The sequence below is a fragment of the Parastagonospora nodorum genome, assembly GCF_000146915.1.
Source record: "Parastagonospora nodorum SN15 chromosome Unknown scaffold_10, whole genome shotgun sequence".
Classification (NCBI taxonomy): Eukaryota; Fungi; Ascomycota; class Dothideomycetes; order Pleosporales; family Phaeosphaeriaceae; genus Parastagonospora; species Parastagonospora nodorum.
The window spans coordinates 1,220,927-1,247,332 of NW_001884558.1; the positions used below are offsets into that span (position 1 = coordinate 1,220,927).

A 26,406-nucleotide genomic window follows, 5' to 3' on the forward strand; every position below is an offset into this window, starting at 1 on the left:
CCATCCTCTCTGCTCTGCCTCCAGTCTCCCAACATCTCGTCAGCCTTGCATCGCCATACCTCCCTCTAGTTAATACTCACTGCGCCCGCACAGCACCCGCAACCTACTTTGCAGCTCCCCCGCGACCTCTTACGCCTTCTCCAACGAATCATACCCCTTTGTTTCGCCTTTGTTGTGGTCGCTTCGGCCTTCATCTACCGACCCCTCACCCACATTTCGTCCGAACCAACACCAGCATAACCCATCACTTTGCACCACCATGTCGCAATTCTTCAACTACGGCGGCCAGCACCAGCAACAGCACCTCAACGCTCATTCGCACAACCACCACGGCGGCCGATCGCGGAGGGCGCCCCGGATGTCGGCTCAGCAGAACCACAGGCAGATCCGACAGCAGGTGCGCACGCCCAAGGAGTTCAACGTTGAGCCGCCCACGATGCTCGCATTCAAGCGTGACTTTGAGGCTGCAAGGTCCTTCGACATTGAGGACGATGAGATGTTCTGCCCCTTCCACTTGCTCACTGAGGATGATGTAAGTATCTTGGCCCACGATGTTTGCCACCGGCCCATGTCATCGCACCCGCCTCAACAGGCGCTGACCCGATGAATAGCTTCAATCTATCCACTCTTCAGGCTCTGACCGCTCGTCTCTCTCGAGCGGATCGCCAGAACAGTCTCCTCTCCAGCACCAATTGCAGCCAACTCCGTCTTTTGTTTTGTCCTCGGCACCGAACCCATACACCCCTGCCGGGTTCCAGCACAACAACTCGTCTCAGACGAAGCTCCACCAGCCACTAGCTCAGCGCACCCGCAACGCCATCCCGATAGTCGACCCCTCCACCCGAGCTGTTGCCAGCCCTCCACCATCTGTCTCGCCTAACCGACAGATGCAGCAGCAGTTCATGTCGCGACGCTGGTAAAGCCTTGCAGGCACGAGGCCATGCGTTTTGTTCCGTCGGTGTTGCGTCTTCTGTTGTTGAGCTAGTGGCTACCCTTCTCATGCGCGAGTCTGCTCTTGCATGCCTTTACTGGATCTAATTACCTTCTCCCGGATATCCTCTGGAGGATCATGCGTCCATACTATCGACTCTCCCCTGTACAAATCTACGATATCTCGTTCGACATCTTGGTAATACCACTCGACTCGGCGACGGCGTTGCACTGAAGCGAAAACACATCTCTTTCGAATAGAACGCATTGGTCTCTTGTCTTTGAGCGCTAACGCATTCACGGCGGCTTGCACATAACGGTGTTTTGGGTTCGCATCCTCGGTTATTATCAGCGTTCTAAAGACTTTTAAGAAAATTCTTGGTTACAGATAATGGTGTTCTGTAGCGGTGCTATCATACATTATTGTCACCCGGCTGCCTGGTATGGCGCCACTACAAAGGGTAGATTTCTTTTGTGCGGTTGGTCTTTGGTTTCAGCGGTCGGTATATACCATTGGGGCGCGATTTCGAAGCGGTGGTGTCAATCGGTTTTTGGGTGCATGCGTCGGCCTGTCTATCAGTACCTGTACGACGCTGGGATGATTCTACGCAGTCAATCGGCGCAGGGTTCCGTTGGTTTCTTTTCCGTTGTATGAGGATTTACGACCCAGCGGTTGGGGCGATCTTTTTTTCAATCTCTTGGTTTTATCTCTCCTTCGGGAACTATTCTCTTTATACAACACGCCTCTTTGAAGAGGGCAGTGCGTATCTATAGGATACTGAATCACAACTTATCTACATTAAACTGGTATTCCTGATGCGTGATACCTTTCACTGTTTGAAACGGGAGATTGCAAATCGACCGACAAACTCAATGGCCGGTATAGTTGCCTTGTCAACAAACGTTACGAAGCCGGTGCGGGGTATGGCCTCGAATGCGGTCCATGAAGCTGACCAGCTCGAAAACCACGCTCAACACCGTGCCGTGCGGCGACCTCACCTCAGATGCGAAGGGACCCTTCACCCAGTCGTCCCACGCGGGTCAAGATGCAGGTACGACATGCGGCATACTGCGGCACAGGCACAGGCATCAGGCTGTGTCATGACCCACGGGTGCATCGCACATCGCTCGCGACGGCATGGCTCAGCCAGCAGGCAGTGCATCAAGCTTGCATCTCTAGACCAGAGACATGCATATCTAGGAACACCAACACACGGCCGCGCACAAAGAGGAATAGACGCATGGCCCATGCTTTGAAATGGGCTCTGTTCGAATGGACGCTCGCGGCCGGTCCGGGCCCCATTTCGTAATGCACATGTACTCCATGTTTAAAATCGTATTATAGCCGCCCAATGGCAAAATTGATGGTGGAGTACGTGGCAATATGATCGTCCAGCCAATGAGAAGCCTAGAACCCTAGCTTAGTAATCTTTCTTTCTGAGAACTCCTCAAGCCTCACCACGAACGCCCTGAGCATCTCCCCATACAATTTGCCACCAAAGTGAGGGGTGAACGTTCATTGGCTAAATACCCTTGTTCGCCACCGACCCACCCACAAACAGCCCATTGGGCGGCTATAATACGATTTTAAACATGGAGTAGCGTCTTGGGGAGCGGTGACGTCACTCGTTAAATGCCATCACCGTCGGCATGGGGAAAGGGAGGGAAGCTTCGTTTCGTTGGCGCCCGAGGAAAATCTACGAGCTTGACCTCTAAGCTATCTTTCTTCTCTCCACTCCAGCTTACCATCCCATCCATCATATTTGCAATTGAGGTTGTTGTGCATCTAAACGACTATCTGCAGCGTTGAATCTTCCTGCCTCCACACCCCCGCAAAACTTCCCTCCAAACCATCAACAACAACAAGTCTCTCACCACGAAAACAACACTTCCTCAAACGCCATCATGTCATACATCCGTGCCATCGCGGCTCGCCGCACGCCTTTTGTCGGAATCCAGCGCGCTGCCTTTTCCCAGTCAATAGCTCGCGGCGTGGGCAAGGAATCGGCTCTTCGTACGTTGCACACCATGCGTCAGGAACTCATAAGCTGACGTGTTTACAATAGACAATGAAGGCCGCGCCGATGAGGTCGAGAAGAAGAAGCAGGAGCACTTGAAGGCGCAGAAGGAGGGCAAGAACACGTGGGAGGAGGGCCTTGCGTCGGATAGTGAGAGCGCGGTACGTCTACAGCTTCAATTACAAAAGCTTGGATTGCTACAGGGGTGGTTACAATCAGGATATATGCTAATGCTTCAATAACAGGTCAAGGCGGATCGCAGCGAGACGGGCAAGTCGGCGCAGGAGGAGATCAAGAAGCTCCAAGAGGAGGCGAAGAAGGTTGGAGGCTCGTAGAATTTCCCCCGAGGATTATACATCACAACGCGAGCATGAGATGCGGGAATCGGACATGAAAAGCGATAATGCTGGTGCGGCTTGTGCAAGAGGAAGAGGAATTGCGAGCTGAGAAAGCTCCCGAGCACCTCATGACACATCAGATCATATCTCCTTGACCACCAATTCAGACGATGAAATATATTTTACCTGATATCTTCTCCATTCAACGCATTTCCCTTGTTTGCTGTCGCCCACTATGCCACGTACCTGGATCAGTCCCCACAAGCGAGCGTGGTCTAGCCAGCGTCGCGACCCACAGCGTACAGCAAGCACACCGCAATTATCACATCGCGAAGCACTTCACCGCAACTATGCATGGTCAATGTCTGAACTGGGATCAAGCAATTTGTTGGGGGTTAGGTATAGACTAAAAGGCTTGTAGTGGGGTTTTGGGAGACACGTATTCCGTTGTTGAGTAGACTGAAAGTACGCGGTAAATGCGACTTTCACCTGGATACCGAGCTTGCTGTCGCTCGAAAAGCCTGGAGCCTCCTGGACCATCTGCAATCCTCTGAATGTCTCCTTTATTTCTTCGTCTTCTTATCATCTCATCTCAGTCATATTTTCTCCTCTCGTAACTTGTTCAATCCCGCTTCTTATTGCCAGGCTTCTGCACATTCAATTCTCTGAAACACACTTTAACCCATCATCCGATGTCCAAATCTCAATACTCGCACCATCATCTTAAGCCTTCAAGATCATCGCATGCAGCGGCGAAAGTGTTATACTCTCCACGTTGACTTGCTCAAGATAAGAAGACAGCCTGAGATGTGTCGCTGTCGCTGTTATCCTCTATCGTTGAACTGATGTAGCTTGAGTCCCTGTACTGTTCTTTTGTTTCGGAAATATCTCTCGTTCGTGCTTGAAGTTGGCTGGGTGTGAGAGGCAACTGGATCAACTTCTTCGGCCTCTATTTCTCGGGATCTGGAGGTTGATGATACAAGTGCAAGCCTGTCTGGACCTTGAGGTCTTCGAGTAGGTGTTCCCTGTGCGAAAGTATAAAAAAATTGCAATTGTCTCATCAATTATGACGGTTGTGACGCTTCGGTTTCCTGACCAGCACCAGCGGCGAAGAAATTACTGTGAGAATCCAGGCTGCGCAATGCCATGGGTGATCAACATTGTATGAGGCAGCCGCCTCTAATGACTTTATTTACGGCGACAACATGGACAGTCTCATCTTCACAAAGCTGTCCAAGCGGTGTTAGATGATGAGGTCTAACTAAAGCGATGCTCAGGTCAGCGCTCCGGAAATCAGGCAGCAGGAAGTCATCGCGAGCCTTTGACCAGCATGTGCAAGCTCATTCCATCGGCCAAGCGACGTCTGCGAGCGTCGGCATACCATACCAAGTAACAGGTATGCAAAGTTTCAGCTGCGACGGTACCCCGACACCCCTCCATGCACATCATCAGCGCTTGAAAGTGGGGCAGTGTGGCGCAATTCAAGTCATCAAAGCCGCGAAAAGAGGCTCACTCGGGAGGTAACCGGATCTACGCAACGTTCCCAGTCGTGAAGAACGTAAAACATTGGTTGCAAGTTGCAGCCACGCAAGTTGGAGGGGCTCCGCGAAGCTTGGTGGACCCCTCCGATGACGTGTGGCGCTTTTTTTGCACCGCCGCTTACCCGTGGGTGGTACAGCTGACTAGACGGCGCGGATATGATTCTAACTCTAGAGCTCTACTCTTGCTTTCTTTATCTATCACCCCACTGCAAAAGTTAGGACTTGCGCAATACAAAACAACATGGGAGTCTCTTCGTCGCAGTATTTGCTGCTGGTCGCTATCGCGATCCTGGTACTGCTACCTACCCAAGCTGAGGCTTTTGGCGCGGGGAATATCGCGTCCATTTCCAAGATCGAAGGGCAGAACTGGCGCCATGGAGATATTGAGGATATGCTTGCCACAGTGGCTTGTTTGAAGGGACATAAATGGAAGTCGAACATGATCAAGGTTAGATGCACCTAGGTCGGTTCGAGTACGATTTAAGCTAACATGGCAACAGCGCGTATACTTTGGTAACTGGCTTCGCGACTACTCACAAGTCCGTCTACCAATCCACTCCAAAGTTCATAGCAAGCTGACCCGAACAGGCTGTTGATGTAGGGACTCTGGCGAAAGTGCAGGGCGAAACTATCCGTGTCCTTGTATGGGTCCTATCATTCATGTCGTTTGGCTATGCTACTGGCGAATTCGAGGTCACCGCCGAGCGCCTCGGTGTATATCGACCTGAAGAGCACATCGACAACCCCAAGGACTATGCCGACAACCAGGATGCCAGGAAGTACGATCCGCGACTACGCGGTCCCGTGAGTGAAGCTGAGCTGGCTATTGATCCGCACACTGGAATGAAAAACTACATTGCGAACGAGCGAGGTGGATGGGCCACTTCTGCTGGATACGTCAAGTTTTCGTTCGCACGCGCAATCCACTTTGGCAGGCTGTACACACATGGTGCATCCGGTCAACGTGGACGAGAAGAGGATCTAGCAGAAGCTCTCCGCTGCCTGGGTCAAGGACTGCATTGTCTGGAAGACTTTGGTGCCCACACCAACTACACTGAGCTTGTCCTTCGCGAGCTTGGCTACCATGATGTCTTTCCTCACGTGGGTGTCGAAGCCGGCATCACTCTGAATGGCAAACGTGTGTACCCGCTTGTGACGGGGACATTCGGCGGAGTGGACTTCTTTCATTCGGTCCTAGGAGAAGCCAATGACCACATCACCCAGTCTGAGATTGATGAAGTGAACACCGCGCTTGTGGATGCTGTGTCAAGCAACACCACCGGAAAGAGAGGCCCAGGAGGTGAAGCTCCTGCTTGCAGTGGATTGGTTGACGTTTTGAGCAAGGTCCCTGGCACTGGCGACCTTATTCGACAAGCTCAGGACCTACAGGCATCTTCAGATGCTCAAGCCGCATCAAATGCTCGTTCCGGAGGATATGACGATTATAGCACACGTGCAGGAGGACAAGGCGGGTACCAGCAAAGTGGTTTTGATGCACCTCCTGGCTCTGTTGGAGGTCCTCCAGGACCTAACATCCCAGGCACGGACACCGACCCTGCGACTATCATCCCCAAGATCTACCCCATCTTGGTGTTCCGTGACAATGTCGTGCGAAGTATTTCCGCAATTGTCTCCAAGATCCCTGGACTGGAGAAGCTTATTGAGACCATCACCGAGCGTGTCACGCTCTTTGTGCTATCGCTACTGGCACCCTTCATCCTGCCCATCATCAAGACAGCTTCGAGTCAGCTCAAGAGCGGGTCGTCCGCCGTCATCGACTCAGCAGCGAAACATCAGTACGAGGTCTGGACCATTCCCACCTCTTCTGACCCAACGCACAGTATGCTTTCCAAGGACCATTTCTCCAACGTTCTCAACCAGCCCGCCGGTCAAGTCGCCGTAGCCATCTTGCAATATGTCGCTCCTCGTGTCATCTACGCCTGGGACCATCCCGACGTACCAGTCGACCAGGTCCTGGACGACTGCATGCGCGTCTTCCACCACCCTGGCATGCGCGACGATCGCTGCGAGATCCACCGCAACATGTTCGAAGTCGTCAAGAAGTGGGCTCACAACTACCGTGGTAAGGACCTAAACTACGTCCTCAGCTCAGAGTCTGTCCGCGCAGGCCAAGAACCACAGCGGCTCAAACGATCACTCACACGGCGCAGCCCCATGGAGCAGCAGGCATCCAGGGCTTTGGCGGTTCATCAGGCGGACACAGCAGCAGCAGTCACGGAGGCAGCAGCCACCAACATTCCTCGTCTTCCGGCGGTGGTGGTCTCCTCGGATCCCTCACCAGCAACCTCCCAGGCGGTTCTCGGCAGCGCCTTCAACAGCCTCAATCTCGGAGGTAGCGGTCGCACCCGCGACGCAGGCGACTTCGACGCCCCCCGCTCCATCCGCCGCACCTTACCAGCCCGCCCCATCTCCCCAGCCATCCCAATGGGACTCATTCCATCCCTACCAGTCCTCCTACGCCGGTGAAGGCTACCAGCCCCCTGCGGAATACAGCCAAGCCACGCCTGCGGGTGGATATGGATGGGGACAGGGACAGGGTCAGTACTCTGGCGGCCAGGGCGCGGAGCCCAGTTACACTGTTCCTACGGCGTATCAGCAAGGCTATGAGAATTATGGGGCGGGCCCGGCTGGGTATCAGCAGCCTCCGCCGCATCAGCAGCCGCCGAGTGGTGGGTATACGTATGACCAGCATGCGGCGTCTGGGAGTGATGGACGGCAGTGGGGATCTGGTGGGCCGAACTCTGCGTGGTGATCGGTCGGGGAAGAGTGCTTGGGCGCGAAATGATGAGGGTAAGTTCCAGACGGGGGCGATCTCCTAGATCCTTGGAAGTGGAGAGGTTATGCGTAATGGTTCAATGATATGTTTCCGACTGTGATGTATTTGCCAAGCATAATATGGAGTGCACATGTTTGAGAGACCTTGGGGGTCAGATGGCTACATTGCTGTTCCACCCAGGCAATCCCCACGATACCAGGCAGAACTTTGCGGAATTTCGAATGGAGACAAACGCCGTAGAGTAGAGATTTCTTATATTCTTCTTTCTAAATTCTTCCTCCCCTCTTCATTCCAGCGTGCGTCAAACAAGACACCGCTCGCTTGCCAAATAACAAATCCGAAGAAACAAAGCGTGCAGCCAAACGCCGGCTCAGATGCTAGCGTATCGTCATATTTTGTGTAGTAGTAGTACAATATCGTACATGCATTGCGGATTGGACCGTGAGGGAGATTACGTTTATTGCTTGTTTTCTGGTATAAAAAGTGCTATCGTTTACTCGTTGATCTTGGCGAGGAGCTCGTGGTCGCGGAACAGCGAGTATTCGTCCTCGCCGATCTTGATGGGGCTGCCGCCGAACTATGCTTTATTAGCATCCTTGCTGCTGCCATGTTGGGGATGGAAATGTTACCTGAGGAATCAAGACCTTGTCGCCGGGCTGTACGCTGGGTGCTACCCTCTTGCCCTCCTTGTCGAATGCTCCGGGGCCAACGGCCAGTACCTTGGCCTCGTTCAGCTCCTTGACAGCGGAGTCGGGGAGGAAAATGCCGGTTGCAGTCTTGGCCTCGGGCTTGAGGCGCTGGACGAGGATGCGGTCGAGGAGGGGAGCGAGGGACTTGATTGACTTGATGGTAGACTGGAGTGCTGTCAGCATAGAGCTCGAGTGCATGCGGAGGTTGCGGAGATGTCGGGGGTGTTCAGTTGAATAGAGAGCGGGGAAGTTGGAGAACCAAGCTTACCATCGTGATGTGAGGGGTGGTTGGGGATCGGAGGGAGATGTAACGGGTTTATGTGAGTTCCTAGGCGTGCAGAGTGACAATTGAGATGTGGTGGAGCTGTGGTCGAAGATGTTCAGTCCCTCAAAACCTTCCAGAGAAATTTCCAGAACAAGGGTCCGGTGCGGCCATCTCAAGCTCACCTCGGAACCACGACGCGTCTGCGCTTCCGACCCGAGCATTTGTCGTGTATTACCCGTTTTCAGACTTTCTTCCACTCTCATTTGTTCTTGCATTGGTACTTCGCAGGTGCATTCAATGCTACGGCGCTGTATATGTGGAGAAGCAATGTCCTCAGTTTGAGGCAATGCTCCTCAGCTGGCCGATTGCGCCATGGAGTGAAGTCGAGATGGTACAGCTCTACATCGAGTTTACCAATCACCGAGAAGGAGTTTGAAGATGCTTTAGAAGCAGTATTACCGAGAAGATGGGCAATGCGGAGGGGCGATAGCCAGAAAGCCTCATCGCTGGGTACGTGGAACCACACCTAGATTAGAATTGGGACTGACTGTCATGTGTAGGCTTTGCTATAAGCGGTGGTGTTGACTCCATGGCACTTGCTTCTCTTTATGCTAGAGCTCAGAAGGCCGATGCATCGCTTCCGCAAGGCCACGGCTTCATTGTCGACCACAAAGTGCGCCCAGAGAGTACGGAAGAAGCTGCGTGGGTTGCGGAGCAATTGCGCTCCAAATGTGAGCTGCACTGTGTACTCATCTAAATGCATGACTGACTATCCATAGTTGGAATGAAATCCTCGATTCTTACACTTACTTGGCCGGAGAACTTCGACATGTCTGACTTTAAACGTTTCGAGACGGAAGCGCGCACACGTCGGTACCAAGCATTAGGCCAAGCATGCAGAAGAGAAGATATCAGAGCCTTGATGGTAGCACATCATGGCGATGATCAGGCCGAGACGGTTCTCATGAGGCTAGCAAACAACAGATTACGGACTGGCCTCAAAGGCATGCAGAGCGTTGAGTGGATACCCGAATGCGAAGGCATCTATGGTGTGCACCACAGCGGCGACTATCAGGAACCGAAAGTCACAAACAAAATACCGTTTCCGATTGAGCAAGGTGGCATCCAGATCTTGCGACCCCTACTTGCCATGGAGAAGTCCAGACTCATTGCAACCTGTCAAGAGCACGGCACAGAGTGGGCGGAGGATAAATCTAATCATTTAAGGACACTGACGTCGCGCAACGCCATCAGACATATCTACAAGGCTCATGAGCTACCGAAAGCCCTGAGCATTCCTTCGCTTGTAGCTTTGTCACTTCGAATGCAGGAACGCGTCAATAAACATCAAGCATACGCCCGCAAACTGTACGACCAGTGTCTGATGAAGCTCGACATTCAGATGGGCACATTGCTCATTCGCTTTCCACCCTTCGATGCTCTACTTGGACGGCCAATAACAACCGATGCTGATAAAAACGAGGCCTGGAATAATGCATACTGCTTGATTGAAAAGGTTGCGGACCTTGTGACTGCCAATTTGAAGCCTGCGCTGGGCAACCTGGCCGCCCGGGTGGATAGTATCTACCCAGAATTTTTGACACCCGAAGAGAAGACGGAGCTTATAGCTGCTGGAGAGAGCCACTTCAGAGACAACTTCACAGTGCACCATATCTGGTGGCGTAAATGCGATAAGGCGTCTCCTTTTGAGGACCACGGGCTACCAAGTGAGGACTATAACTCGACACCGCCGCATCCGAACGAGTGGCTACTCACTCGCCAGGCACTGCAACCTAGCGAGGCGAGGAGACTACAACTCGAGATTCCACCATCGAAAACATCACCTAATGCGGACTTCTCACGACCCAAAGAAGAGTATCAGCTGTTTGACGGCCGCTTCTGGATCAAACTTCACAACTACACCTACGATACACTGATCATCCGTACGTTTGAACATACAGACATGCGCCACCTCGCTTCACTGCAAGGGTACAAAGGTGCCGTGCGAAGCCGCCGTGGTCCTATCCCAGAGCGTTTCATCGCTGCTGCATTTGCACTCATCAAACCTTCTGATGTCCGGTTTACTCTCCCCGCAGTGTTCCGTAGGGATGCTACAGGCGATGAGACGCTCGTGGGCTTTCCGACACTCAATATCCGTATGGATGGCTTGGGCCCAGCAGAAGGGATATGTGACTGGCACGTGCGCTACAAGAAGATCGACTTCGGTCAACGCTCGATTGAAGACACGATAGTCCCTGGAGCCAGGAAAATGGACTATGTCAACCAAGAAAAGGCTCAACGGTACCAGAATAAACGCGTCTCGAGATTGAAAATTCGAGGAAACAGAGTTGCTGATTACGTATCGGATGCGCAAAGGCTTGCGGGCTACAAGCGAGTATACGCGAAGAGTGGTGACGATGCGATGCGTGAAAGAAAGAAGTCATTGCAATATACCCAGAGGGCAGTGCAGGGCGAAGAGCTTGAAGGATTGGAATTCCTGCGTGATGATAATGAACAGGACAACGAAAAGAGATGAAAAGTCGGGCTGTGAAGAGTAGCAACAGGAACGGAAATGTAATGGGTTCAAGCACGACAGCTTGAAATCAACACATCCTTACTCGTTCAGATACCGTACTGAAATCTGCCTGATACGATCCACGTCATCCAGGGATGATACAGCTTATTCAACAATGCGACAATATTGGTCTTGCAGACGCGAGTTGATGTTGAGGACAAGGCCACGCGAAGTGGATCCTTGCACGTTTTGGCAGGGGTATTTCTTGCCGAGGTATCTTCCCCAGATTTAGTGACGTCCGCTTCAGCTCCGCAAACCACTGCCGTCCGATCTTAACTCTGGCTCTTTCAATTTCGACATTCCCATAACTCTTATATTTTCCTCTGGATCCAGGATCAGGGAAATACATCAAAATGCCTACAGCCATGCCAAAAGTAAAGCAGTCGGGCCTGAGCAAAGAGCTCTCAGAGCCGCTCCCAGACCCAGGCACATTCGAGGGTATGCCAGGCGTAAGGAGTATAGCTGGAGATTTGGGCGATCAGTGAGTATGCGTGACTACCGAATAGTATTCGTAGTTCCCATTCTAACGGTATCCCGTAGGAGAGTCAAAGACAAAGTCATCATCGTAACCGGTACCTACACCCCAACCACAGCCCTCCACACTCCAATAACACTCCACCAGGCGCAAACTCCATCATAGGCATCGGCCGCGCCTCCGCCCACCAATTCGCGCGCAACGGCGCCCGCGCAGTCTACATCTGCGACTTCTCCTCCACCAACCTCGCGCAGCACAAGCGCGAGCTCAACACGCTCTACCCCACCGTCGACATCCATACGCGCACCTTCGACGCCGCCGACGAACCCGCCGTGCAAGCCGTCGTGCAAGAAGCCCTCGACACCTACGGGCGTCTCGACGTCTTCTTCGCCAACGCCGGCATCTCCAGTGGCAAAGTGTTCTGGGAAGAAGACAGCGCGGGCTTCATGCACGTGATGAAAACCAACGCATTGTCCGTATTTCTCGCCGCCAAGTACGCGAGTCGCGCCATGTTGAAGACATCCGCTGCGAAGCCGTACCCGTCGGGATCGATTATCGCGACCGCCTCGGTGGCTGGGCTGAAGTCCAACGCCGGGCCGACGGATTACTCGGCGTCCAAGGCCGCGGTGGTTAGTCTGATGCAGACGTGTGCGTATCAGCTGGTGGGCACGGGGATTCGGTGTAATGCGGTTTGTCCGGGGTTGATTGAGACGGGCATGACCAAGGTCACGTACGATGCGGCGCGGAAGAGGGGGAGTGAGGGGAAAATCGGACAGTTAAATCCGTTGCGGAGAGGCGGGCAGCCGGATGAGATTGCGAGGGCCGTGTTGTTTTTGGCGAGTGATGAGGCAAGTTATGTGAATGCGCAGGCGTGGGCGGTGGATGGGGGGTTGTCGGGGGGCATGCCGTTTGTGCCGGGCAAGTTGGCGTAAGGCAGGACAGTAGTCAAGACATGCAAGTGTGGCAAAAGTTGGAATGTCAAATCGGTGTATTCTCCAGCACCCCATGCCGAACACATCTCTGCTCATCCTGGGAGCACTTTCAAGTGCCATTCGCAAAAGCTATATACCAGCCTGAATAGCCCAGCGCCCCTTCACAGCCCCAGTGACCTTCTCGGAATTGCCGAAGGCGCACAAGCTCCACCCTACTGCCATTCATTCTCACCTATCTTCTCCTGGAGCTCCAGCTGGAGGGCCTTGAGGGTGTTGAGCGGGCCATCCTCGGTGACCTTTTTGCAGACGATGACGCGGTCTCGAAGGCTGCCTGGCGTCGGGTAGACGATGATGTAGACGGTGCAGCCCCAGATGACCTTGCCAGAGTTCTCGACCCTCTCGATGTACTCTTCCGGGATGACGCTCCAAGTGTGACCCTGGGGGTAGGTCCTGCCGTAGAGGAGCTTGGCTTGGTCTAAATGCAGAGTTAGTATATGAAATTGTGATGGAAGTTTGGGAACTCACCGATGATGGTGCTCTTGAAGTTGGCCTCCATGACATTGCCTTCGAAGGGACCGATTCGAGACATTCTTGATGGTGAGGTTGAATTGGAAGAGAGTTTGTTGATTGTGATGTGGAAGTTTGTGGTTGAGTTGGAGAGGTTGTCGAAGAAGCGGAAGGGCGAGGCAACTGAAGTCTTATATAACTCAGAGACTCTCGGTGAGCTGCCTGGGCTTATTGTGACACTACTTCAACCAGAAGCTCAATAGCCAGGCGCCCTACTGAGGAGTGTCGCTCCTTCACTTCTGTTCTGAATAAGCATTAGCTTTATTGAGGCTCGCAGTGAATAGCAGCGCTACGCGATGTCGTACACATACCAGTCCACATGGCTAGGAAGCTTCCCATCGGTTTATAACGGTCGAAGTATGATAAGAAGGAGAGACTGCGCGAAGCGTGCGTCTTTTATGGCCGACGAAGCCCAGTGAGCATCCGTTTGTATGACCACTCTTCACATCCAGCCGCACCCACACATATGATAGTACTAGGTCGGAGAGTTTGAAAATGCGTAGAAACACTATCCTGACCGCCCAAATCTCTAGCAAACGCCTCGTAACCGTGAACCCTGACACCTCCAACGCCGAACTGATCTCTGCACCCGCAACCTCCACCACGAAACTAGGCCTCATCCATACTCGACCGAAGCTTCCCATGCAACTTGGCCAACAGACCAAGACGCGCGAGCGTGCTATCCCAAACCGCGCCGCTCTGGTCCATAAACACGCGATCAGCTAGGCTATCAGGACATGTGTAAACGACAACGCGAGCGATCCACTCATGAAATTGGGATGGAGCGAGCCTTAGCTTCATCTATGAACTGGTCAGAGTGCGAGGGCAAAATGAAGGCCTGGCGAGTCACTAGTACCGACGATGGAGTTTTTGTGATGTTTTTCAACGACGAAGGTTTCGTATGCGCTTGTCTGTTGCGCTTGTCTGAGCGGCCATTTGGGTTGCAACATATGAGGACTGCAAAACTGCATTGAGCTCCCTTGAATAGGAAAGCTTCTGAACATGTTGAATGGCAAGTTGTTTGCGTATTAGTCCATGTCCACGTCATGGCGGTTACTCTCCATTCGCTCTGGCTTTCCAATTCGTGCATCTGAGCAATGCGTTGCCGTAAGAGAGCCATCGCGTCCGCGATCATCATAATTCAAACGGCTAGAACTGGACCATTGATATGCAGCCCTAAGCAGCCTATATAGCCGTTCGTTATGTAGCACGGCGTGAAGTCTCATTACCTATGAACTCCGCCGGAGTATAAAGAAAAGCGTGGATTAGTCAAAGGAAGCATATGCGAAGTATTCAGAGCACACAAGGATAATATAGACATCTACAACCAAGCACGTTGCCCAATATGTGAGGGTGAAGTCCCGCCCTTATCGATAAGTCCCACCCAGCCCTACCACACATGTACGCACGTGCCCCAACTTTTCTTCCCACCCGTATCCACCACCGCGGCCTATCCTCACTCACACGCGCAACCATCATTTCCCACCACCAACCAGCGTATCTTCCCCCCCTCCAAACCAAACCACCCAACCAAACCCGCCCAAAATGTCCACTCAAGCCTACACCACCCAAACCGCCGCCGACCCGACCGCCATCGACGCCTCGGCGCGCACCGTCCACTACAAGTGCGGCGACTGCGACCAGGACGTGCCGCTGAAGCGCGGCGAGCCCATCCGGTGCCGGAACTGTGGACATCGCGTGTTGTACAAGCAGAGGACGAATCGGTGAGTGAGATATCTCTTGGGGAGAGGAAGATGAGGAGAGAGAGTTTGGAGATGAGGGCTAACGGTGTGTGGGTAGGATGGTGCAGTTTGAGGCGCGCTGAGCGATGATGGCGAAAAGATACTTGGACTTTAGATCGAGCGTGGGGAGACGATGATGAGGGGTACGATGGCGATGGGGCCAAGGATGAGGATGTGACAGACGTTTTCTGTACAGGACGATGGGAAACTGTCGCGGATGTAAATGAGTTGGCTAAAAGAAAAGAGAAGAGAGGGCGAGGGCGTATTGCGACAGACCAGTTCAAGCAAACATCAAGCCAGGCTGGAACACATCACAGCGGAGAGGATAGTCATTTCAAGTCGACATACACACACTTCACGACATCAAAGACAAAACTTCCTAACGGGAAATTCTTACACGCAATGTGCATTTCTCTTCAAGATTTCTAGCCTCGAATGGTACAACTCTGCAGGGCCATTTGCCCAGTGTGAAAAACCCGTGAACCCACAACATCCCAACCACGTCTTGCCAAGCCCCAAACTTTGCGTCACGTAGGATCTGCAAATAGAAAAGAACAGGCTTTCAAGGAGTGGAAAGCCAACATGAGGCAGGAACAAAACGCCCGTACGATGCTCGTGTTTGAATTGTGATCGTAGAATAGTCAAACTCTTTCATGAGATGTAGATGTAGTCCTAAACATCCGCCGCAAAATCTTGATACGTTCGTGAAGCATTGACTAGCCGTAATTAAGAGCATCTAAGGGCCACGGTACGCGTCGAAACGCTTGTACGTGTAACCGATGAAAGGCAAGCTTGTCGCGTATTCATCATCGCCGGCCTGAGCAGCTTGAGCCCTGTATGCAGCGCTAGTGTCCTGCTGGTCAATCTCGTCAATAGGGAAGTAAGCCGTATCGACGTTCGAGTTCAGCTTGGGCTCGAACGGTGCGCGGATCCTACGCAGCCCATTCCAGTCAACGCCACGGAAGAAAGGATGTTGCTTGATCTCGCTAGCGCCTCCAATGCGGCCGAGACGGTGTTCGGCATCGCAAATCAAGCTAGAAGATTTGTTAGCACACGAGTCATGGTGAGACAACACATTGGAAAAACTCACCGCCTAACAAAGTCCTCGGCCTCGGCACCAAGCTGCTGGTCGGGAGGGAAATGCAAGTTACGCGGCCAGTCGACAATCTTGCGGTATGTGTCGTGGGGCTCTTCGGCGCAGAACGGGGGCCAGCCGATGAGGCACTCGAACATGATGGTGCCGACTGACCACCAATCGCAAGAGTAGTCGTATCCCTGTCCACTGAAGATCTCCGGCGCTATGTAGTCGGGAGTACCCACGGTCGAGTACGCTAGCTGCCGTCGGGACTTCCTCCATGTGTTGATTTGGGTACGGTTGCTGACTGTCAGTTGAATCTGGTCTAGGTTCATGGAATTTCGGTTGTCGCGTGCAGACTTGTGCGCGCCACCTGCAAGGAGCTTCTTGTAGTAGCCTGCGTCGTGCTCCTTGTGGAAACCAGTGGAGAGGCCGAAATCCGTGAGCTTGATGTGGCCTCCTCGGTCGAGCAGAATGTTATCGGGCTTGATGTCACTTGGCAGTGTTAGTCTGACATGACGAAGCAAGGTATGTCAATGGGACTTACCGGTGAATGAAGCCGAGTTTGTGGACGGCCTCAATGGCTAGCGTGATCTCGGCCATGTAGAAGCGAGTAATGTCCTCTGTGAAGATCTCGTACTTGATAAGCATAGTCATCAGATCACCACCAGGCAAGAACTCCATTAGCATGTAGAGAAAGGTGTTGTCCTGGAAGGTGGTGTGCAGCTTGACGACCCAGGGGCTGTCTGACTCGGCAAGAATATCACGTTCTGACCGTACGTGGGCGAGCTGGTCCTTTTTAAACTGCAGGGCGTCAGTGTTGTTGTGGGCAAAGTCGCGGGGAGTCTTACCATCTCTTGCTTGACGAGCGATTTGAGAGCATAGATCTTGCCATCATTCTTCCTCTGAACAAGCTTGACCTCTCCGAAAGCACCCTTGCCGATGATCTTCAGAGTTGAGAAGTTCTCGGGCTTCTCCTTAGTCCGCAGGAACCGCAGGTATTCGACCTCTGCCTTGCGCATGCTGTTCTCCTTCTGGATCTTGCGATTGTCCGAGATGGAGGGCTCCTTCATGATGGACTCGAGTTCCAAAGCTCTATGTGGGGGTTAGCAATGTCGATGGCGAGCGGCAATGGCAAACCCTACCTCTGGTTCCGGTCGCGTGCCCGCTGGACACTGTCCTTGAAGAATGTGTTGATTAGGCTCTTGGACATGGTGGCCTGCTTTTCGACGTTGTCCGAGTACTTCTCAGGCTGGCGCTTGGGAGCCTCTTCATCGTAGAGCGAGGGCTGGCGTGGGCCTTGCGAGGCACCGTAGCTGCCGTAGCTGTAGCCCCGGTTATCTGCGGTGCGTGGGCGCTGGGGGTTTGGCGACGGCTGGCGACCGTACGGGCTGCCAGAGCGGCCGCTGCCTCCCAAGTGCTGCGATGAGAGTTGTTGGGCCAGGCCGTTGGCATCGAAGCGTTGCTGCAAGTGCTGTGTCTGGAGGTTTCCCTGCTGACCCTGGTACTGCGCCTGTTGGTACGGGTTCTGGAAGTAGCCGCCGCTGCTGCCGCCACCACCGCCACCGCTATATCCATTGCCCTGCTGCTGCTGTTGTTGTGCTCCCCAGACCTCCTGCTGGCCGATTGGCTGTGGGAAAGTCGAGGGCGTGGTGGGAAATGCGCGGCCAGCGTCTTGGTACTGGTTGCGGTCGCCACCGCCAAAGTTCAGCTGCAGCCGGTTGGACTGCTGGTTGCTGTTCATCGTGGAGGCGTGGACGAGGATGCTCGCCTCAGTCGGTCGGGTGAGGCGTGTAGAGGGTGGGTCGAAGGGGGGAAGGGGTGCGGAGGTGCGAGCTTGTTGGGCGTTAGAAGTCGGAGAAACACTCTCCCGAAACTCTTCAAGGAAGGAGCAACACGGTCAAGCACCACCGGGAGCAGACAATGCGTGCGGCAGACGGAGCAGAGCGACAACGGGCAGAAGAGGGATGGCAATCTGGTAGCACCACTCGACTGCAGTGCCAAAGTAGCCGACTTTAGCTCGATCAGGGTCAAGTGGGTCCTGTTCAGAGGAGGGGCGGTAGCGCCTCATGTCACTCTCACCTTGCCTTGCTTCTACACACCAGCCCTGGGCACATGATTGCCGCGTAGCTGCCCGCCATGCATGCCCAATGGCCTCTACAGTCTCCATGCGAGGGTGACACAGCCTGTGGACCATGGGAATTGATCGCCTGGGCCACATGCCGCTCGAATTGCTATCGTCTCAAATGCAAACAACGTCCCTGGCTCTACAAGATGCGGTACTCAGCACACTGCACGCCTTGCCGTAGACTCGTTTGCCGCGCTGCAGTCCAGTCGAGTGCATGTCAACCCTGGAACCATGGAACCATGGAGCTGGGACCTTACACAACGCTATCGATAGGCAGGAATGCATGCTAAATCCAGACATTCCAGGACACAAAGCGCCGCAAATCCTCTCTAGTACACGCTCGTATTCGGGAACGAGCCCATTGTGTAGGCTGCTCCTGCGCCCACGTGTGCTTCGTGTCTCTTCTCCGCAACGGCTTTGTACAATGAATGGCTACAACGCTGCAGCCACGCTCCTTCCTCGCGTGGGCTGGTCCCACACAGCCAACTTTGTGCCATCTTGCAGTATGACCTATTCGCTGGAGAGTGAGCACTCAGTAAACGCACGGCATGTCGCTTCGAATACAGCAAGGCACCGTCGCACAAGAATTGACTAGCATTGCACATTGATCCATTACACCATTATAGTACAATATGATGACGCTGACCGTCCGAGTACAACTACAACTATCCAAACCGGGCACGAAGCCCAAAGAGTCTGCAACACGGCTTGCCCGACCGCTGACCAGAGGTCGAAGAATTATGTAGCGCCGAGGTCGCTAAAGGGTATAAAACAGTGGGGATGAGGTAGCCGCCACAATGATGGTATAGGCAAGCGCCTAGAGAAAGCAATATGCAGTGGTGCGAAGTGCGTCTGATCATAGCACCAGTAAATGCTGTGTTCAAAAGTACGCCGATGGTATTATCAAGAATCCCAAAGTGTCTTGATCAAGGCGTCAAGTTGGTGAATAAAAATTACTGTGATAGGCGTCGTGTCCAGCGTACGTCGTTATGTAAGAGTCAGGTACTCATTAAGCGGAAGCCATCAAAGCCTTGACCTTTTCTCTTTCAGCGAGAATGTCGGCTTGTAGTCTCCTGGTTTGCCTCATGGCCTCATCCCTGGCGCTTAGTTAGCAGTTATTTCGTTTGCTCTACAACCATGTCAACTTACTTCTCGAATTGTAGGTCGGCCACCTCGATTTGAGCAGTGTTCATGCGGCCAACCACTTCTTCCATCTCGCGGTCCGCGTCCCTGAGAGCCTTCTCGAGCTCTTCGACACGCTTCTCCAGTAGTTCGGTCTTGGTTGCTTCCGACATAGTCATAGCAGGGCCGGACGTCGTCACCTCAAGGCGAGGAGAACGAAGAGCAAAGACAGGCGACGAAGGCAGCCTAGGAGAGAATGCGGCCGGACTCAGCAGGCCGGACTTGACTCGGCGCAAGTGGCTGCTGTGGCTCTCCTTAAGAGCCTGTACCTCAACCTCGTGCTGTGTGATGGCATCCTCGGATGATTGCTGCGCGATCATGACCTTGTCTTCGGCTGTCTTGAGACGGCGCTCAAGCTCAATGATTTGCTCAGTCGACTTTCGTTGTTCCTGCTCTCCGCGAGTGATGGCTTCAGTCAGGCGGGCGCGCAGAGAGCTGTTAGCCTCGAGCTGCTGCTGTATCCGATCCGAGAGCTCGTCCATGCGCGTTGCTGCAGCAAAGAGCTCACTACTAAGCTTCTGCTCCTTGCCCAGATGCTCAATCTCAGATTTCTGGAGAGCACGCGCTTGTTTACGGTACTGTTCGGCTTCTTGCTGGGCGAAGTTCCGCTCAGCTTCCGCATCAGAAATGCTTTGCTTCAGGAGGTCCAAAGTGCGCGCAGCCTCAGCACCAGCAGCTCCTAGCGACTCACCATCGCTGTCTTCGAGCTGCTTAATGCGGGCAATGGACAAAGCATGAGTTGTTCGAAGCTCTTGGTATGCCTTGTCCAAGGAGAGTGGTTCACTGTTGAGCTGGATCTCAGGAATCGTGATGTCGTGCTCTCTAAGCAGATCGCGGAGTGAGCCGGTTTCCTGCTGGGCACGGTCGAGATCCATGCGCAGTCCGCTGAGTCCCTTTTCGCATTGCCACTTCTGCTCAATCGCATCGTCTGCGCGCCGGCGAAGTGAGTTGACTTCTTGTCGCAACTGTCCGACCTCCTTATGGAATGCAGTTCGACGAGGGGTGAGGTTGAGGGCAGAATCCCTCTCAGCCTCCAATTCCTTGATTCGGCGATTAAACTCTTTTTGTTGCATCTCCTGTCGCTGAAGGAGATGCTTGAGTGCTTTGTGCAACGCGTCCCGTTGCTCTTCCAAGTCCTTGACGGGGTTGCTGAGCGCCGATCCTTCCCGTGGTGACATTTCGCCCGATCGATCTTTGACTGAGTTGGACCGCGATAGTGAACCCCTCTTTGCATTGAAACCAGCGCTTCGAGCCAACGAGTTTGATCGAGAAAGTCCTACACGGGGACCCATGGGTGTCGCAATATCCGAATCCTCTGCTATAGCGGGAAATCGAAGTTGTTGTTGTGAGCCATCATGTGACTGTCTCTTCGCTTTGGCAATCGCTTGGTTTTCTGCTCTGAGCTGCTGTATTTCCTGCTGCATGCGCGTGGTCTCGTACACGAGCCTCTCTGTATCAGCAGCTTCAGTCTCGAGCACTTCGAGTCGCGCTTTGAGTTGGGGGACAATCTCCTCTCGTAGGTTGTCGGCCTCGTTACGGTGCTTTTCGAGTTCCTCGCGCATGGCCGTGAGCAGATCTTCGAAATTCTCCTTGACCTGTCTTTCTTCAGCCAGTCGTCTTTTTGCGTCTTCTAGTGATGTTGCGAGCTCTTTCTCGCGAGGTGCTTGCACAACTGAACCGGCTCTGGACTTGTCGCTGACCTGGTCTTCAAGTTGCTGCACCTGCTCTTCCAAGTCTCTGCGTCGGCGAAGCTCTTCTTGCAGGCGCTCTGCCATGCGCACCTTGAGCGACGCGCGCTCCTGCTCAGCTTTCCGGCGCTGTGTATCCAGCTCTTCAAGTTTGCTCTCGGGGTCTCCGATGGGGAATCGGACGGAACTGGTACCCGAGTCTGAGTAGTAGTCACTAGTCCTCCGATTGTCATAGCCGGCTGGCCCGCTTTCTGCCTTCCAGCGGTCTACCTCATCTTCGAGTTCCATCTCTCGTTGTATTGAGGCCGCAAGCTCGGAGCTGAGTGCCCGCAACTCGCGCTCCAACTCTTCTACGTGGGCGTTCATCTGGGGCGATGATGACAGCAGCGGTGTACCGGGGACATTGAAGTAGGAGGTGAGTGAGTTGGCTGCTGGAATGTCCAGGCCGTTCGGCTTGTTCTTCGAAGCCATATTGGGTTGGCGGCGCGGTGAGCCTGCAGGCGACAATGATGATTCGGAGAACGCAGTTGCTGGAGACTCGGCGTCGTTTTGCGGCTTGGAGGAGTTCCAGCCAAAGAAGGAAGTGAAGCCTCCTGCGGGAGACTTGGGCTTGCTGGCCTGTCCCCTGCTTTCAGGACGGTGGGAGTCGTCGTTGTCCTGCACGGCGTCTAGTCGGAGTTTGAGGTCTGGCGGTCGATTGTCTGTTGTGTACGAGGGCATTATAGGCAGAGTTGGTGATCGCGCGTGTGTTTTTGCGCCTGCTGCACGGAGTTGGTCTGTCCGGCTTTGTCTTCGCGATTGGAACGTGCTGGCTGAGCGCTCATGCCGCACCTGGGAATTCCTTCGCGACGCTGAATTGGAGAGCGAGTCTCTGCGCAGGGGGAATGGGTTCTGGGCAAGTAGGGGCGTGTGTCCACGAGGGTGACTACGACAGCATTAGCGAAGTGGAATGCAGACGGGACGCGATGCTTACTCGTCCAGGTTCCTGGGGACAAAGAGGTCGTCAGTCAGCGGCGGCGACGGTACACTTGCAACGCGTGCGCCCTGCAGCGGCAACTTGAAGTCGTCTTTATCCTGGCGGACAGAGGGTCGAGTGCTATATTGAGCAGCAGCGAAGCGGCCTATGACAGGACTCTCGGCAGGAAGGGGCTTCCGGCGTATCGGTGAGGGCTGGACAGCGATGGGTACCGGACTCGAGGTTTGGGACTGGAAGGAAGCAAAAGACTGGATGGCTAGCGAAGGCAGAGCAGATGGTTTGGCACGAGGCGCGCCTTCCGCAGATGGCTGGGATCGATGGAACATAGTCTCTCTCGTAGGTCGTTATGCTTTCTCCGTGATAGGCATGGCGCTGCACAAGAGAGTGTCCCTGAGAGAGTGGTATATCGCCAATGACACGGGCTCGCAAAAGGGGAGGGTTCTACCGAGATAGGCGTGTGATTAGGAGAATAGAGCTCTCTAGGGCCCCAAAAGCGGGATCGCAGCGGTCCCTGATGGGCAGTTCGCGCCCGGGTGGAGTTTGCCGAGCAAGGCCAGGCGCAGGTACGAATATTCCCAGCCAATCGCCTGTCGCGCCGAATAGGAGAAGCCGTCCAGCGCTGCTGAATGTGGTCGACGTCGGTCAATCTTGTGCTTTGGTGCGGATGATTCGAGGAAATGCGCGGCGGAGAGATTGTCGCACTTCACCACGTTGCCCCTCCATTGGCAGTTTGACAGTTATGCTGACCGTCCACTCCCGGCCGCTGGACATCATGCAATGCTCTGAGACGCTTCAGCCGCGGGTGGGCACATCGAGCTTCGCGCTGGCTATTACCTACAATCATCGCAGAACCCAATCGAACTCTAGCATCGTCACGTCGCATGACTACCGGGTGGCTTGCATCGCGTGCCTTTTTTCGGCGGCTGCTCGCATGGCGCAAGCGACTCGCAATTCTCCTTTTCCGCTCGGCAGGGGTAGTTGAGCACAGACAGAGCAGGCTTGAGACGAACAGTTCGGGATCGCCAAGAGTCGCGGACTATCATCATCACTGCGTCCCGCTTGGGGATGTAAAAGGAGTGGATTTGCAAAAGTACCGTCTCTTTAGACTCTGGGGCTCAAGCGCTTGTTCTGGACCTTGTGGAACTATGAGTCTGACCGCCCGTATCGATCATGGATCACCCAGGTGCGAGAAACTCCCCTGGAGTCCCCCCGGGGCCCTGTCCCCTCGCTTATTTCGGTCACGTGGTCGGGACTTGGCACTCTGGCACCTTCCCTGTCCTTCATCTCAAGCACTTCATGCCGCATCTTGTCAAGTCGGCGTAACTCATGTAGTGGCCTCGCCATGCAATGGCAAACAAATTGTATCAGTGTGAGGCTCGCCGCCGACTCGGGTCTCGGATCTCGGAAGACTAGACTATTGCCACTCAATACAATCTCTGCAACTAACCTGTACCAGCGTTCTGGGGCAGTCCGTTCTATCCGATCGCTCAGTGCACGTTTGCCATACGTCACAAACAAACATATTTTGATGGCGATATAAGAGCCATGTCTTCTTTTGCATCTGTTGTACCAGGCGTTGGCAGCCCTTCCTCCCAAGAGAACTCATCTCTTTATCTGTGATGTCTACCAACATATCTGACGAGCGGGCCTCGTACCAGGCAGTGTTCGCCCTCGACATCATTACTGCAGCCGGTGCCCTGATTCTCCTTGGAACTGCTTCGAAACCTACATTCCAGCGCATCATAGCCCGTAGATTTACTTCCACGAGCAAATCGCATGGGACACCTTTGAAAACCAGTCTCGGCACTTATCTCTTCCTCTGGCCTGCTCTTTTCTGCCTCTTCGCCGCATATACGACGCGCTTCGTCTCTGATCTACTTCAAACCCACGGCTTCATTGCCTACGAAGCCGACCTATCGTGGAATGGCCGACCATCCTTCAGCATTCCCGAGAATAAATGGGGGACTGGGGTCTCGGCCCTAACTTTTGCGACGACATTCGCGACAATTCTCTTCACTGTCCTCCTCAATGGCGGTGTGTGGATCCACGCAACCCACATTCAGTCCAATGGCACGGGAAGGGTAGCGCCGAACATGCTTTCGAAGATTTGGAACACGTTCATCCTGCTAGCCATGCTTGCAACGGGCATGGCTGCCTGGGGCGTAGGCATGTCAGAGCGCGATACCAGCCTGGGCAGTCTGTCGTCGCTGAGCAGGCTTTCTTGGTCTAACGTTTTAAATCATGACCCTACTACACGAATTCTCTACATTGTACATGAATGTATCGTGGTAGTCGCATCGATGAGTGTGACCTTCGAGGTACTGAGAGAGTACAGCACGACAAATAAGAATGCACATGGGGTATGTCTGTTTTCTAAAACGTTGAGAAGACACCAACTAACCAACATCAAGTCGTCCGAAAGCCAGCATCTTGCGCGGTTCGCGTTCGTCGTTGTTCCGCTCATATGGCTCAGAGACATCTTTATCATCTACGACATCATTCTGCTTTATGTCGACACCTCTGGGTGGTCAGACAACGCATCTCTTGCAACCACTTTTCTTCTGATCATCTTCGGGCAATTTGCCAATCTCACTATCCTTGCGATGATCTTGTGGGGAGCCTGGAGAATGGGCAGGACTGTCAAGCTCTTTGATAGCAACAGTAGTGCTTGAGCTTGCGGGCAGGATCATTTATGTCGCTTGTCGGAGAGCTTGGACAACTATAATACAAATATACGCTATTGAACTGCTGTCAAGTTTCATGTACAAGTGAGCCAGTAATCATCGCGCCTGATGACATAGATCAAGCTTGACGCATTTCGATACTGAGCGATGAAAGACTCCTAAACCTTCTTGGTCCACACCACTTTCCTGTTCAGAATCAGTATCCGTGCTTTGCTATGTTCTATCGTTGCTTGTGGTCGACCTTCATGACTCGTGCGCGTTGCGGATGCTGCATCAGACTAGCTCGGCATGACGATCCACGACTATGCTAATGCACTCGCGACTTCCATTCACAACTCGACCACACAGCTGCGTCATCTCTATCATGGCGTATCAATCTCCGCGACATTCACAAGGCTTCTATCAATACGACGCATCAACGCCTCCGCCGCCTCCGCCGAAGCCAAGCGGAACTTCAACACCAGCAACAGGCCCACCATTGCCCCCACCACCACAGTCTTACAGTGACCAGCAGCAACAACAGCAAAACTCCGCGTACAATGCCTCTGAACCAGATCGGCTAGCCGTCCAGCCACCAGAAGACGGATGGCTTCCCGTAGTGTTACGAGACAAAACGTACGTCAGCCACCCTACTCACACAACTCCACTAAAGACGTCCACAGAACTAAAGACCTCCATCACGTGCTCCAAACACCAGGCCTGCAAAACGCAATCATACATAGCCCCGAAACAGCACATCCTTCATTAGCAGCATCAACAGCCCCTCTCCAAGCCTTACTAGCCCAAAATGTCTCCCTAGCTGAATCCCTGAAACAGCTGGAATCGCACGTCCAACATCAACGCGATAGTACCCAATCACGCTTACTCGCTCTGCGCGCCCTCGAGCGCCAGTGGCGCGACAAGCAAACGGAGCAAGATGAGGCGTTGAAAGAATTTAGTCCACCTGCGCTGTATCAGCGCCTGAGCGCCGCGGTCGGCGAGCAAGAGGCGCTGTGTCGCGGGCTGGAGGAGAGCTTTCTCGAGGGCGAGGAAACGGGTGGAGGAGATGCCGTTGCGAGTGAGCGCGAGGTAGCGGAGTTTGTGAGGAGGTTGAGAGAGGGCAGGAAAGTGGCGTATCTGCGGGCAGAGAGGAAGGAGAGGTGGGACGAGGGGAGGGTAGGTGGGTGGAGGTGAAGTAGACGATTATCTTCTTTCACGTCGCCGGAGATTCCTACTTGTAATCTCACTATGAGGCCATTCCTTCAACGAATCCAGTACACCCTGAGTACGTGCTGGCGACAACCCCAGTTCTAAACCACTTGGCGCAATAGTCGTGATAACCCCGCATGAGTTCGACTCGCATAAGAAACTGTGTAAGGGTAGTGAGTATCCTTTTTTGCTGCTGTGATGAAATCTGGAGGGTCGAATAGTGGCTGGAGAAGTAAGCGTTGTCGGCATTCTTTTCATTGGGACCTACGAAAGTGAAAGCAACACAGGAACATCAGACATCGCCTAGCGTCAGCCGATTCTCAGGCAAATCATATCAACCCTGAAAATGCATAAACTCTCTTTCCGATGAGTATTCAAACCGTCAACTCCTTCTCCACTGGGATTCGGTATTCCTCAACTCTACAAGCTCGATCAACACAATCTACAATAACGCCCCGAATCGACGACATCAACGTAATCCTGGGCTTCCAATCCCTTATTCTCGGTATCCTCCCCCCTTCCCCCTCCTCAACAAACCTAACACCCTCCAGACGAAGTCCGTGCCGTCCATGGCCCACTGTACGCCAACAGTACCTTTGCGGTGATAACTTCGCGC

The 26,406-nt window shown here is 53.6% G+C and overlaps 16 protein-coding genes across 16 annotated transcripts; 10 read left to right on the plus strand and 6 right to left on the minus strand.

Moving 5' to 3' along the window:
- The first annotated feature begins 40 nt into the window (after positions 1-40).
- SNOG_07213 (hypothetical protein) lies at positions 41-1,734 on the plus strand. Its single transcript, XM_001797510.1, has 2 exons — positions 41-532; positions 612-1,734. Exons 1-2 carry the CDS (start codon positions 260-262, stop codon positions 918-920), a joined length of 582 nt encoding a protein of 193 aa, XP_001797562.1. The 5' UTR covers positions 41-259; the 3' UTR covers positions 921-1,734.
- Positions 1,735-2,835: 1,101 nt separating this feature from the next.
- Positions 2,836-3,283, plus strand: SNOG_07214 (hypothetical protein; the record flags this gene model as incomplete). The annotated part of the gene is made up of 3 exons (XM_001797511.1): positions 2,836-2,944; positions 2,997-3,109; positions 3,194-3,283. The coding sequence occupies 3 exons, from the start codon at positions 2,836-2,838 to the stop codon at positions 3,281-3,283; spliced, it is 312 nt and encodes a 103-aa protein (XP_001797563.1).
- Positions 3,284-3,521: 238 nt separating this feature from the next.
- SNOG_07215 (hypothetical protein) lies at positions 3,522-3,744 on the plus strand (the record flags this gene model as incomplete). The annotated part of the gene is made up of 2 exons (XM_001797512.1): positions 3,522-3,643; positions 3,708-3,744. The coding sequence occupies 2 exons, from the start codon at positions 3,522-3,524 to the stop codon at positions 3,742-3,744; spliced, it is 159 nt and encodes a 52-aa protein (XP_001797564.1).
- Positions 3,745-4,235: 491 nt separating this feature from the next.
- On the minus strand, positions 4,236-4,447 carry SNOG_07216 (hypothetical protein; the record flags this gene model as incomplete). Its single annotated transcript, XM_001797513.1, has 2 exons — positions 4,236-4,311; positions 4,407-4,447. 2 exons carry the CDS (start codon positions 4,445-4,447, stop codon positions 4,236-4,238), a joined length of 117 nt encoding a protein of 38 aa, XP_001797565.1.
- A 621-nt stretch (positions 4,448-5,068) lies between these two features.
- SNOG_07217 (hypothetical protein) lies at positions 5,069-7,581 on the plus strand (the record flags this gene model as incomplete). The annotated part of the gene is made up of 2 exons (XM_001797514.1): positions 5,069-5,275; positions 5,416-7,581. The coding sequence occupies 2 exons, from the start codon at positions 5,069-5,071 to the stop codon at positions 7,312-7,314; spliced, it is 2,106 nt and encodes a 701-aa protein (XP_001797566.1). The 3' UTR covers positions 7,315-7,581.
- A 280-nt stretch (positions 7,582-7,861) lies between these two features.
- SNOG_07218 (hypothetical protein) lies at positions 7,862-8,638 on the minus strand. Its single transcript, XM_001797515.1, has 3 exons — positions 8,582-8,638; positions 8,254-8,478; positions 7,862-8,201 (listed from the first exon to the last, which is right to left on the minus strand). The coding sequence occupies exons 1-3, from the start codon at positions 8,582-8,584 to the stop codon at positions 8,118-8,120; spliced, it is 312 nt and encodes a 103-aa protein (XP_001797567.1). The 5' UTR covers positions 8,585-8,638; the 3' UTR covers positions 7,862-8,117.
- A 529-nt stretch (positions 8,639-9,167) lies between these two features.
- On the plus strand, positions 9,168-11,114 carry SNOG_07219 (hypothetical protein; the record flags this gene model as incomplete). Its single annotated transcript, XM_001797516.1, is given in 3 exon segments — positions 9,168-9,309; positions 9,358-10,521; positions 10,540-11,114. 3 exon segments carry the CDS (start codon positions 9,168-9,170, stop codon positions 11,112-11,114), a joined length of 1,881 nt encoding a protein of 626 aa, XP_001797568.1.
- Positions 11,115-11,423: 309 nt separating this feature from the next.
- Positions 11,424-12,626, plus strand: SNOG_07220 (hypothetical protein). Its single transcript, XM_001797517.1, has 3 exons — positions 11,424-11,634; positions 11,694-11,725; positions 11,776-12,626. Exons 1-3 carry the CDS (start codon positions 11,507-11,509, stop codon positions 12,558-12,560), a joined length of 945 nt encoding a protein of 314 aa, XP_001797569.1. The 5' UTR covers positions 11,424-11,506; the 3' UTR covers positions 12,561-12,626.
- Positions 12,627-12,772: 146 nt separating this feature from the next.
- SNOG_07221 (hypothetical protein) lies at positions 12,773-13,448 on the minus strand (the record flags this gene model as incomplete). Its single annotated transcript, XM_001797518.1, has 3 exons — positions 12,773-13,035; positions 13,086-13,250; positions 13,439-13,448. The coding sequence occupies 3 exons, from the start codon at positions 13,446-13,448 to the stop codon at positions 12,773-12,775; spliced, it is 438 nt and encodes a 145-aa protein (XP_001797570.1).
- Positions 13,424-13,853, plus strand: SNOG_07222 (hypothetical protein; the record flags this gene model as incomplete). The annotated part of the gene is made up of 2 exons (XM_001797519.1): positions 13,424-13,542; positions 13,607-13,853. The coding sequence occupies 2 exons, from the start codon at positions 13,424-13,426 to the stop codon at positions 13,851-13,853; spliced, it is 366 nt and encodes a 121-aa protein (XP_001797571.1).
- Positions 13,854-14,672: 819 nt separating this feature from the next.
- SNOG_07223 (hypothetical protein) lies at positions 14,673-14,855 on the plus strand (the record flags this gene model as incomplete). The annotated part of the gene is made up of 1 exon (XM_001797520.1): positions 14,673-14,855. The coding sequence occupies one exon, from the start codon at positions 14,673-14,675 to the stop codon at positions 14,853-14,855; it is 183 nt and encodes a 60-aa protein (XP_001797572.1).
- Positions 14,856-15,261: 406 nt separating this feature from the next.
- Positions 15,262-17,688, minus strand: SNOG_07224 (hypothetical protein; the record flags this gene model as incomplete). The annotated part of the gene is made up of 5 exons (XM_001797521.1): positions 15,262-15,903; positions 15,960-16,439; positions 16,492-16,748; positions 16,796-17,039; positions 17,090-17,688. 5 exons carry the CDS (start codon positions 17,686-17,688, stop codon positions 15,606-15,608), a joined length of 1,878 nt encoding a protein of 625 aa, XP_001797573.1. The 3' UTR covers positions 15,262-15,605.
- Positions 17,689-19,217: 1,529 nt separating this feature from the next.
- On the minus strand, positions 19,218-21,662 carry SNOG_07225 (hypothetical protein; the record flags this gene model as incomplete). The annotated part of the gene is made up of 1 exon (XM_001797522.1): positions 19,218-21,662. The coding sequence occupies one exon, from the start codon at positions 21,660-21,662 to the stop codon at positions 19,218-19,220; it is 2,445 nt and encodes an 814-aa protein (XP_001797574.1).
- A 735-nt stretch (positions 21,663-22,397) lies between these two features.
- On the minus strand, positions 22,398-22,689 carry SNOG_07226 (hypothetical protein; the record flags this gene model as incomplete). The annotated part of the gene is made up of 2 exons (XM_001797523.1): positions 22,398-22,619; positions 22,666-22,689. 2 exons carry the CDS (start codon positions 22,687-22,689, stop codon positions 22,398-22,400), a joined length of 246 nt encoding a protein of 81 aa, XP_001797575.1.
- An 848-nt stretch (positions 22,690-23,537) lies between these two features.
- SNOG_07227 (hypothetical protein) lies at positions 23,538-24,590 on the plus strand (the record flags this gene model as incomplete). Its single annotated transcript, XM_001797524.1, has 3 exons — positions 23,538-24,114; positions 24,211-24,278; positions 24,345-24,590. The coding sequence occupies 3 exons, from the start codon at positions 23,538-23,540 to the stop codon at positions 24,588-24,590; spliced, it is 891 nt and encodes a 296-aa protein (XP_001797576.1).
- A 376-nt stretch (positions 24,591-24,966) lies between these two features.
- SNOG_07228 (hypothetical protein) lies at positions 24,967-25,888 on the plus strand (the record flags this gene model as incomplete). The annotated part of the gene is made up of 2 exons (XM_001797525.1): positions 24,967-25,217; positions 25,265-25,888. The coding sequence occupies 2 exons, from the start codon at positions 24,967-24,969 to the stop codon at positions 25,773-25,775; spliced, it is 762 nt and encodes a 253-aa protein (XP_001797577.1). The 3' UTR covers positions 25,776-25,888.
- Between the last annotated feature and the right edge of the window lie 518 nt (positions 25,889-26,406).

Excerpts from the sequence above, each read along its gene's own strand:
- SNOG_07213 (XM_001797510.1), top strand. The coding sequence starts at position 260 with ATGTCGCAATTCTTCAACTACGGCGGCCAGCACCAGCAACAGCACCTC. Across the intron at positions 533-611 it reads ACTTGCTCACTGAGGATGAT|CTTCAATCTATCCACTCTTC; the intron begins GTAAGTATCTTG and ends CCCGATGAATAG.
- SNOG_07218 (XM_001797515.1), bottom strand. Across the intron at positions 8,202-8,253 it reads ACAAGGTCTTGATTCCTCAG|TTCGGCGGCAGCCCCATCAA; the intron begins GTAACATTTCCA and ends AATAAAGCATAG.
- SNOG_07220 (XM_001797517.1), top strand. The coding sequence starts at position 11,507 with ATGCCTACAGCCATGCCAAAAGTAAAGCAGTCGGGCCTGAGCAAAGAG. Across the intron at positions 11,635-11,693 it reads GCTGGAGATTTGGGCGATCA|GAGAGTCAAAGACAAAGTCA; the intron begins GTGAGTATGCGT and ends GGTATCCCGTAG. Across the intron at positions 11,726-11,775 it reads CAAAGTCATCATCGTAACCG|GCGCAAACTCCATCATAGGC; the intron begins GTACCTACACCC and ends ACACTCCACCAG.